Source organism: Nestor notabilis, unplaced genomic scaffold (assembly GCF_000696875.1).
Source record: "Nestor notabilis isolate BGI_N333 unplaced genomic scaffold, ASM69687v1 scaffold27787, whole genome shotgun sequence".
Taxonomy (NCBI): Eukaryota; Metazoa; Chordata; class Aves; order Psittaciformes; family Psittacidae; genus Nestor; species Nestor notabilis.
In genome coordinates this window covers 1-12,013 of record NW_009938232.1, presented here as the reverse complement: position 1 = coordinate 12,013, position 12,013 = coordinate 1, and the positions used below count along the sequence as shown (strand labels likewise).

General features: G+C 38.7%; 1 protein-coding gene across 1 annotated transcript; it reads right to left on the bottom strand.

Annotated features, from left to right (window-relative positions):
- Nucleotides 1–3: 3 nt before the first annotated feature.
- On the bottom strand, nt 4–10,420 carry LOC104409378 (non-specific lipid-transfer protein; the record flags this gene model as incomplete). The annotated part of the gene is made up of 11 exons (XM_010019225.1): nt 4–89; nt 1,613–1,720; nt 3,045–3,192; nt 4,033–4,183; nt 4,930–5,016; nt 5,249–5,312; nt 6,192–6,318; nt 7,344–7,408; nt 8,342–8,473; nt 9,706–9,777; nt 10,369–10,420. Coding segments are annotated over 11 exons (1,092 nt in total), but the record flags the coding sequence as incomplete, so codon positions are not given.
- Between the last annotated feature and the right edge of the window lie 1,593 nt (nt 10,421–12,013).

The following is a 12,013-nucleotide window of genomic DNA, read 5'->3' as shown; positions in this document are numbered from 1 at the left end:
GTGCTGCAGCGCCACCTTTGCCCCGGGGACCTGCCGCCGCCCGGCCAGGCCGCGCAGCTGCCAGCAGAGTTCGGCGCACTGCGCCAGGCCTGAGGAATCGAGCACAGAGCGAAAGAAGGAACACGCTATGGGTCTGTTCCATAAACTTCCCGCCCTGGAATGACATTCAGGGGCTACACGCGATAGGATTTGAGATCGTTAATTTAGGTACATAGGAATATCTTTTCTTGGGAGGCCCCAAATGAATGTGAATCCCTTTTTACTACAGCCCCGACCTCCAGCTGGCATTTACCCTCCATCTCCCCTTACTCTCTATGAGCTAGTTCTGCAGCGGTGATCCCATTCCACCACACGTTTCTTCATCCCTCCATCCCTTCCTCTCCTTTCTCCCAGACACCTGTGTAGGCCTTCAAGAAAGGTGTGTAGGAATCTTGCATTTTACACATGGAGCTGTACACACTGCCAACTGAAACACTGGAAGAGGGCAAGTAAGAGGTTTTGTCATTCCAGTCACAGGTGGGAATTAAGAGGTTTCATTTACCTTCTCTCAGCCTCAAGGAGAGAATGTGTACAGTGGTACAACCTGCCCTGGAGTGATTTGGAAACTTAAGACAACTTGTATGATCTCTGATTGGCACACAGCTGGCTCCAGACTGTTGTACAGCGAAATTAAGCTGACAGCCTGTAGACATGGTCATTTTCTGCATTTTAACAACTCTTACCCCTATCCCATGGCAATAGAAACATGAACACCATAAATGCCTCACAATTAACTGACAAAAACTGAACACAAACCTAGCAATGCAAAGCTCCCATCCTATTACAGATACCCGCAGACTCATTTACCCAGAATGTCCTTCTTCCAAAGCTGCCCAATACTCTCCCCACCCATCAACTGCAGGTTATCCAGCTGCTAAGATGAAGGTTTGTTCTTTTACAAGGTTTCCTCTTCTCCAGTTTTCTAACAGCTTCTCATTTCCAAACAAGGAAGGTGAATCATCTTCACAAATCCAAACGGATATTGTATCTAAGAGTCACCTCATTTGGAAGCAAGTGCAGCAGTTTAAAGAAAACAAAAAAACAAAAGGAAAAAGGAAAGCCCATGTTGCTGGGAAATGATGATAGCTTCTCTTGCAAACATCACGTATGTATTTTGCCATCCAAGTAATACAGGAATAGCTTTTATCACAGCTAACAAGGGTACAGGCTATTCAGCTGCAGTAAAAATCTCCCAAATCTGAATTTAAAGGATGAAACCAGGAAAACAGTTATTCAAACTACATTCAGCAGAAGTTCTACTATTGAGCAATTATTTAGCAAAAACTTAAGCTGTTTTGCAGGTTGCTTTAATAACAGGGGGGGGAAAGCACCCATGATCAAAAATCACACTCCAAGTCTTTTGGCTTGAGCAATCCTACATGGTCAGCCTGCCTTAGTTGGAAATGAGAATCCAGTCCAGAGCTTCCTTCTAGTCTCATGAAGCCCTCGTGGTTCATACAGACAAATAAGCCCTCATGTTTCATACAGACAAAAGCAAATGCGAAGTATCTGCTGGCACAAGAGTTGCATCTCATATCTAACTGGTGTGAATAAATGACACGGGTTTGCATACCTGTAGCACCAAGTGGATGTCCCTTGGAAATCAAGCCACCGCTAGGATTGATAACCCATTTTCCTCCATAAGTATTATCTCCTCTGTCAATCAGGTCACACGCTTTTCCTATAAAACAGTAATTATAAAAGGAAAATGTTCCTCTTTGCTTTTAAGAGATTTTTCAATTCTGTTGTCACTTACCAAAGGTGTGGATACTGGCTCAGTCTTGCACATCTAAATCCACAATGTAGTTTAAATCATTTCACTAATCTCTAATTAGACTAATGTCTAATGAGCCTACCATTCCAAGATAAGTTTCACATACGTTTAAGGTCAGACTGATGGAAAGGTGGTGCGAATTGCACTATTAAATTACTATACACAAGACTTACTGTACAAACAAGTACCATCAGAATTGTTCTGTATCTTCAATTAAAAGAATGAATCTAAAAACCTTAATGTTCTGATTTAAATAGCATCAAACATTTGTTGGTTTTACTGTAGATACCATAAAAACTGCAGGAAGGATGACTGTAAAAAGCAGGCAATGGCAAATACTGGAAGACCTACAAACACATGAAGTCTTCCTGAAGTTCCACAAACTTCTTTCAGTGAGAAGTTTAGACATAATGCAATACACCATCTAGTGACACAGTATGGTATTGTCTCACAATTGAAAACAAAGACTGTATCGGATGGTTATTTATGCAAAGCAAGAACACATTTAAACACATCAAATACTAAAGTAGCAGTTTGATGCACTATTTATTTGAAATAAAAAAAACCTCTTCAGTGGAAAATTTTAATGGTTGGACTTGCATACATAGAACTGAACTCCACTGCCATCTAATGTGTTGTAAATCCACCCCAATGAATTAAACTAATCTGGACAGATGGAGCATTGTTATCCTGTTGACTTTAGAGGCATGTTCACAACTTGCCAACAACTCTTTATTTTCAACAGCAAATATGTTTCAAGATTTTAAAAAAAGTCATATTGCAGATAAGTAACATGCCCTCTACAGGCAGTTCTTGTCTCATTTTTATCTTCTGGAAAGGAAATACGAAGATGGGAGCAACACAAAATAGGGGGCATAATATTGAGAAAGATCACAAGAGTCCTCAATTGCCCTGCTCTGCTTGCTTAAAGGAGCCATCCCTGCACAAGCTAGCCATAAGATTTCACATAGTTGCCTAACATTTTAATTTGCTTTGTATATTTCTTCAGAAACCACAGTAACACTCTCATCTGTTTGCAGTTTGCAGGTCTTCCTTATGTTACCAAAGTCTTCCTTATGTTACCAAAGTGATAACTCTAAGTTAGCCAATAAGACTTTCAAATATAGACTGTCCAGAAGAAAGTTCCATGTTCTAATTATGTGAACAGATAAAAAGGTTTGTTTAATGATTTCCATTTTACTAAAACAATGGTATCCATTGATGCTATTACCTTCTGGACAGAGTCCCAGAGCTTCGTAGGTGATGAACTCATTAACAGAGAAACAGTCATGAAGTTCGATCACATCAACATCTGTAGGCTTTAGGCCTGCTTTTTCAAAGCATTTTTCAGCAGCCTTTTTAGTCATATCATAGCCAACCTGCAGCAAGAAGAAATTGTACCTTAAAATATCATTAAAGACACATTGAAATTAAAAGCAATTTAATTTCTACACTTAATTTTAAACGTGTTTCTATCTCCCCCGAAATCGAGGGTAACCTGTAGGAGGTGGTATTCTAATTAATTTCCTGCATCCTATATCACAGTTTAATGTTCACACCGTATGAATTGCATAGAAGAAATAACACATTCTATCTAACTCTTCTGGGGAATATCCTCTATTTTCTCAACCTTGCTCACAAGCCAAATTGCTCCTTTGTCTGACTCAGGCAAACAGCCTTGAAACAAATCCTCAAACTGTCTTGCTGCCTTTTTCTATCAGCCGTCTGACTAGAATTGTATTTGAACCCAAACAGACCATGACTGAAGTAGAAACTATTGGGTGTTCTAATGGTTCGACTTACATCCAATTATTTTAGTCAGTTTGCAGTGGGATCCAGATTTTGCAGTTCAAGTCTTTCCCTTCATTCTACTTAACCAAGTAATGACTATACCCAACAGGTTATTTCAGCCTCAACATTACACAGACATAAGTAAAATTGTTTTAAATAAAGAAATGTTCTTCTTGCTTTTCAATTGTTTAAGAGTAGCCTTTAAATAACTGACTAAAAATGAGGGGGTTGGTAGCCTTATTGTTATTCCACGACCATACTCTTTGCTTCTTCCACCTGCCCAAATGAAACTACTTTTACATTTACCACAAAGTACACTGACTTTGCTAACTGGCATGGAAATGTCTACAGTATCATTAAGACTTGCAGGTGTTAAAAAACCCCCAATCTATTTAGGAGTACCAGGGAAGGCAGAACTGTAAACCTACCATCTTCATACAACTGTTTTCTTCAAACGTGCTTGGATAATCAGTAGCCATCACCTGGGCTAGAATTTCCACAGCTTGTGGCTGCAATTTATGTCTTTTCACAAACTCTTCACTAGCCAAAACTGCAGCTGCAGCACCATTTGACGTTGGACTGATTGAAAGAAAAATAGTGATGTCAGCATTCTGTATTAGTAATGTCAATCTTCCACAGAATTATCTGTTAATATAAACCAAAACAACCCAAAAAGGACAAAGAAAAAGACACTTTGGCTGACACCACTGAAACGATAAATTCCATCAGTGTTTGCTGGACACTTTAAGCAATAGTTTTAACAGACATTTGAAAAGCATGACATTGAAATAGAAACAAATCATTAAGTTTTTTCAACTTAGAAAGAATACCAAAGCTTCTGCCTTGCTATAGACATTGTTAACAACAAGCCTCTCAGGAGGGTATAGGAAAGGCTGAAGAGAAGAATTAACACTTAACAGCAGTGGAAGCTCATTGATAAAAGATACAGAATCAAGCGTTCAAGGCCAGGCTGGACAGAGCCTTGGGTGACATGGTCTAGTGTGAGGTGTCCCTGCTCATGGCAGGGGGTTGGAACTGGATGATCTTAAGGTCCTTTCCAACCCAAACCATTCTATGATGCTATCAATGACAGGAGAGCCCCAAAGTACTAAATATATTTCAGCTTACTGTATTATACTGTAAACAAGCACCTAGGTAGTGTTTGGTCAACTCAGAGATTCCACATTTGTTTTATTTATAATGTTTATTTAAAATAATCTGTCAATTTTTAATTTACATGCAAACAGACTTCTATTTAACTAGATGTCCTACCACATTTGGCTTAACATCAAGTTCTATTTCACAATGCTAAGTCCTCTCCTTACCAACACTGCAAGACAGTCAAGAAATCAAAAATCTTGCGAGAGTGCAGAACTTCATTTAACGTGTACTCCTGTTGGAACTGGGAATACCTAGGGAAAACATACAGGCACCATCTTTTAGCACAGCTTTAGCAGCAGACATACTAATATCACACTTACTAGGCAGCTACAGGGCTGATTTTACAAAATATAAGGCACTAGATACAGAGTTTATGCTGGGTATAATTCTCATGCCTTAAGAAATAATATACTCTAAAAATAATACTCAGGTTTGCATTAAGAGCAACATATATTCAGTGTAGAGGTAGAGTACACAACTCACGGGTTGTTAGTTGAATGACTATGATTCTTCCATGCAATTTTTGCAAAGTATTCTGGATTTGTCCCTGGAAGGGAAAAGAAAGCTGTGTTGAAATGCTTTGTTTACCCAAGCAGTGCTAACATAGCATTTTAAATATTGATTTGACCTTTACAAGCATCTTTACAAGAGACTCACTGTCATCAAGGCTTTCCTTAGAACTCAACTCAGGTCTAAAAATTAGATAAAGGTTACTAAAAAGAACTGAGTTTTAGGTAACAGACATCCTATTTGGATATTTAGCGCTTACTGACATAAAATTACAGGAAATATGTGCATTTTATTTGAGATATTATTATATTACTGAAACTTGAATGCTTATTTTCCTATCAGTGCAAAACAGCTGCAGTGAAATATGGGAATCTGTCTAAAATTTTCCCATATACTAGTCTATAACTAAGTGCAAATAAAAGATGCTCAACTGACCAGCCTATTATCTTGGAGCCAATTCCCTTATCTGCTGAGGGGGTAAGAAATGGCAGTGGCAGCAGCCCAGTACCATATAAATTGAAACAAATACCCAAAAGCTTTTGTCAGATAGTTCTGTCTCAGCCCTATCTACCCATCCTAAGACACACAGGAACAATGCAGGAAGTTACACAATCTTATTGCCCAGACCTTACAAAAGCACAAACCATATCATTAGCATGATTACCATACACGCTGTATCACAGCCTTATTTTGTCTCTGGATGGTATTGCTTGCCTACGCATCACCAACTTTTTTGTTGGTAACTCTTTATCCAAATGTATTCCTTTATGTGTTAGCTGTGGATGCTGCAGTTGCAGTACTTGGGTAAAAGAAAGGACACTGAATACCATCAGTTTTAAAAACCAAAATCCTAATATATATTTTAAGTCACTTCATGAAAAGAGGACGATGAAATCAGTTATGTCTTTTAACATACCATATTTCTCCATATGTTCTTTGCCAGCATTTCCAAACATCTGAGGTGCTACTGGAGCACTTGCTAAGCCATATTTATTTATCATGATTTCCAAATGTTTGTCAATTGGATTAGTTCTGTCTGAAAACTAAAAAGAAGAGAAAGAGTTATAAAGTAAGTCATCATTTCCTTTTCTTTACAAGATCACCACAAAAGTGCCATGCATTTCAAGCAAAACAGAGGGGTTTGATATTTTAACAACTCCACTGGACATGTTGCACTTCAGTGACATGTTTTGAAGCATTCACAATTTCCCAGCTATGAGAAAGAGTGAATAAGCAGAAAATGCGTAACTGTATAATCACTGCACTGATTCATGGCAAAGACCACTCCTATATGACTTCTATCACAGCCACTATTTTCAGTAGAGGACTTCAGGCATTTTTCACCTCAGCTTAATACCCTACAGTTAATAGAGTTCCAAGTTACAAAATCAACACTGTATTAGTATTTTAATGAAGCTTAGATGAAATATCATAAAGCATGTTAAATATAACTCTTTCTCATTCCGAATCGGTTGTTATATTTAACATTTCTCACTCAAACCTCTGCACGTATAATGAAATTTGGTAGTTATGTAGTTAAATGACATATGGGCTCTAATATTGCTTGCCATAAGGCAGAATACAAACAACCCACACACATGCTTCTGCAGTAAAAACACAGAACAGGCAGGAAAAGTTTACAGAAGCCCTGAGTTTTTGAGAAAGTGCTTGATTGAGCCAAAAGCCAGAAGACCCAGATTCTTTGATTTGCTGTGTCATTTTGATAAAGACCCTTCAATTGCTCAGTGCTTCAAGTATTCTATCTGGTGTCTTCATTATTCGTTGTTTAACCTGCCTTTAACGTATTGGCAAAATATAAAAAGCATGACAGGCTACCAAAAACATCAGTTCTAAACCACTCCATACAAAACTTGTATATCACAAGTGCAACTGGACTCATAGAACTCATTAAAAGTTTGTGTGGCTCGAAATAATGGCTTATTTTGTAATCATCTCCAGCAACATCTTAAAGCAACTGGTATTTATTAGAATATGTCTCAGAGAATGAGGAGGTGTATTTAAGCTATGAATACAAATGAAATGTATGTATAGTGTTTCAGACACTTACACCTGAGGCAAGGGATCCTTTTGCCATCCTCTCAAAGCCAAGGGCCAGAACACAGTCTGCCAAACCTTAAAATAAAAATTGTGGCTATTTAAAGCACAGTGTAATTCTAAATGACATTATGTACTAACAACTATTGAGTAACAAGAGATATGCATAAATACCTACCACCTGCTCTTCCTCCTTTTCTTCATTTTCGAAGGAGAGTAAAACTGGGGTGGGAATTGTATTGATACAAACATATTTATACTGAAAAATGAGAGATTACTACAGGGATTGGGTTTATTTTCAACCTGTTTGACAACAAATGTCTTAGATGACTGAGCACTTACGTCTCTGCTACAAATACAGACTGTTACTATAGTTTTCATTATAGAAACATCAGCACCTAAGTGCAAGAAAGAATCATACTCCACAAAGCACCTGCAGAAACAGAAGGAAAGACTCATCTGTCACTTCAAAGCATAGTCTGTCACAAGGCATTGCTCTCTTCCCTTCCCTTATGAAAAACGCATTGGTCAAATACTAGTGTTAACCTCAAGTTAAAAAAAGAAGAAAAAAGCTAATCTGTTTAGAAGTCTTCTCTCCTTTTCATCCTGCAGAGTCTAGTTTCTATAATGCAACTTGTTCTGCACTACTCCAGACAATTCTTCCAGGAAAAACTTACCTGGCTTCCTACTTACTAGGTTCATACAGCTTCTGACACAGGAAAGAACATATCTATGCATAGACACCATCTTACTGCATCACTGACATAGTCTTTTAGATGCACACATGATGTTCTAGTGACAGTGTTACTCTTTTTAAGTGCTTGCTCTTATAATTGCATATATGTGATCAACCTTTTCAGCTGAGTGAAGCAGACAACACCATTTTGCCTATGAGGATAGTACATTTACAACTCAGAGTACTTACGCACTCACTAGTTCCGTTCTTCATTCAAGTTATATTTATAGAAATAAGGAATATGTATTACTCAGCCCCAGAGCAAAACAACTCACCTCCTTCTACCAGTTGTCTGGCCATGAACAAAGCAGTTGATCCAGTAGCACAGTTGTTGTTAACATTAATGATAGGAATGCCAGTCAAACCCAAACCATGATAGATAGCCCGTTGTCCACAGGTCGAGTCACCTTTATGCATGGACACAATGTTAAAGTAAGGCACATGCTCAAACACGACTAGCAAAGCAAAATCCAACCATGTATGTGCAATGTTAATACTTCAACTGTAAACTTGAACTTTTGAACTGTCATCTTGAGTATGTCTCTCAAGTATCCACAGTACAAGAACCTTAGAAACAAGATGAAAATCATCAGATCTTAAAACCAGAAGCTAGTCTGGCTAACTGTGATCAATGGAAGGTAACTGGACTGGACAGAAACATCTCAGAGGTGTGGTTTGGAAGCTACTAGAGATATCACAGCTGATTGACCCTCCTTCAGTTGCCAAAGTACAGTCATTAATAGAGAAATAGGAAGAAAGTAAACAGAAAACTCTCTCTGGAATGGAGACAGATTTCCCATAACAGAAATCTGACTCTGAGTGCTTTGAGAAATACACTAGGCATCTGTGAACTGCAGTGGCAGGGAAAGATTCAAACCAGTCACTTAACACCATCTCCTCTCACTACAGTAAGCAGTAACTGCAAGTTAAAAGCTTCTGCTAAGGGTGTCTACTAGAAAACTGTTTTGAGGGTTGTGCTGGTTAATGGCTGCTTCAACTGCAAAGCGTTGTTCTGGAGCCACACTAATGCAGGTACTCAATAATCTTATACAGTACATTAAACCATGGTTATCTTTCTATAGATAAACCATAGGATTAAAAAAGTTATGAACCTCTCACAGACTATATCTCATCTATCACTTAGGGTAGAATCCAAGCACATCTCTCTTGTATTCTTGGGCTGAAATTGCAAGGATGCAGTACATGTTTGATTCCCAAAATACCCCTAGCAAGTGTCTTCAACTCAAAAGCCACTCCAGCGTACACACAGCATCACACAAAGAATGAAAGGATTTTCAAGTCTACTGCCATAAACATCATCATACGTAAGTTTTGCACCACTTGAATAAATATACAACCTGATCTTGCTGAAAGAGCTACTTATATAAAACACATCTGCAAGACACAACTTACAGAAGTCTTTCCATACCCATGACTAGAACTGTAAACTCCACAAATAAACATAGATCTGTGACCACTAAAAATAATAGATTTCTTTTTTTAAGTTTGAGACAGTTCTACACAATATCATAACCTGAAATTGATGGGATCCCCCATACTTTATCTGCACAGATGTGGACAAGCTTTACCTACACAGATGTCTGCGAATGTCACATCTCAATCAAATGACATTACTTACCATAAACATAACCCACACATGCCTGCTGCACGGTGGAGTAATGAATCCCAGCATCAGCTAAAGCCTTTTGTCCTAAAAAAAATTAAAGAGTTGGAAAAAAAAGTCAAAAAGTTGAAGAAAAAACCCCACCAAACCCACCTCTCACAACTGAAACAAGCAAACATGGAGTACTTGAATAGTACCATGAATAGTACCATGTACTGTTCATGTGTTCACAAACAAGAAAAAGAGATAGCTGTAAAAATGCCTTAATATGTGATGCAAATGGTTTATACCATCTTGCATCTTAATTCCCATAAAGACAGTTTTGCAGTGTTTGGAGTTACAAACAAGCTCCTTTGGTAAAGGAATTTCATGCATCTATGTTCATGCACATTGTTTGTCCCAGTGAAAGTACATTTGAATAATATAGGTAGGTATGAAATTATTTAAGTGTCCCAGTCAGTTTGGAGCTAACTTTCTGACTTCAGCACTGGAAGGCAGTGCGTTGAACAGGTCAGTCATGGATTTTGTGAGAGAGCTCTTTTTTATCAGTTTTAGATTTGCTTTTAATATATATCTGTTTATGAAACAGTAATATTCACTTGTATGTATAACAAATATATTAACTGTAAGACTTAAAATGTGTCAGCAATCAAACTAAATGCTGTATGATTAAATTACCTGCCTCCTTAGCCATGTCAGGATAATCCATGCTCTCACTGGGCTTTGTGAACTGATGAGGAAAAAAAAGGAAACAAAACAACAAATTAGAACAAATTAGTGAGATTTAATAGATCTTTTGCTCAAATTGGTATATTTAAAGCTTTATATTTAATTTAGAAACAGGGTTGTGAACAATCAGTTTTAAATAATGCAAACCATTTAATTTGACCCCGAAGTGCATGCACAAAACCTGCACAATTGCCAAGTGCTGCTGCCAGGCCCTGTGATGCCTAAAAACAGAAAATAGTGCAATTTTAGGGACACTCAGGACCATTTTTGCTCAGAGTTAAAGAAGATCCATGACTTGCATGGAGATGTACAGTAACCCTATCCAAAGCCTCTGGGTGGGACAAAGAATAACTGTTATCTTTGCTGATTCATTATAACACAAGACATAGTCTTCACTAAGACTTTGATAAATACTTCCCTTGCACTTTATTTTGTTATCCTCCTATTTGTAACAAGAAAATGCTTGGGTTTTGTATGGAACTTAATTCTATATAAGCCTCCCTTTCCCAAGCCTTACTCCACTTCTGAAAATGCAAGGCACAGCCTGTGGAACTGCCAGTTACCCACACAGGAAGCACAGACTGTTGTTTTGAGAAGGTATACCAATCTTTAGAAGACATAGAATCATATTACATCATTATGATTAAAAAAGAGAAAGGATACAATATTAAAGGACTTCTTGATAAAACACTTCAGATGCAATATGGTGTCTGACAAGTTTTAGTTGTCTCTTCCATTCCCTCTCCTTGAGCATATCACAAGTGAGTTTAAGGTGACGTCCAGTAACTTCAAAAACTACATTCTGTGATCCAGTCCAATAAACACAATTAACAGAATGAAGTCTTTTACTTTTTATTTCCTCCCCTATCACATCACATGCTGGAGAAATACCCGTACAGCAACAAGTTATTAAAAAAGTGGGATTTTTCTTTCCAACTACACTGGCAAGTATCAGTCATCTTAAGTTTCATCCACTGGGATAAAAAAGGTTCCTTTTGCTTTTGCTCCTCTTTGAGAATGACAGAATCTCTTAGGTTGGAAAAGACCTTTAAGATCATCAAGTCCATCTGTTACCCAGCACCGCCAAGCCCACCACACCGTTAACCCAGCACTGCAAAGTTACCTGCTAAACCATGTCCCTAAGTGCCACAGCTACACGTCTTCTAAACACCTCCAGGGATGGTGTCCCAGTGCCTGAGCACCCTCTCTGTGAAGAAATGGTCCCCAATATCCAGCCTAAACCTCCCCTTGTGCAGCTTGAGGCTGCTTCTTCTCGTCCTGTCACTGGATAACTGGGAGCCCGACCCCCAGCTCACTATAGCCTCCTTTCAGGTGCAGAAAAGCCACACTCTGTGCACTCTGCTGGCCACCTGAGGGCCAGATTTGGTGTCAGTCTCCACCACAGTGTTTCCTGCTCTGCGGCTGCCAGTTCCCCCGGAGCTCATCAGCTCCTGAGCCTTTGAGCTTTGAGCCCCAGGGCGAGCTCTTGACCAGAGACATGGGGACACGCTGCCCGCTGTAGATGTGTTATATTGACCTGCCCAGCGGCGCTTCTCACCCGTTACCCCGGCCGCTGAGCCAGCTCTCACCAACC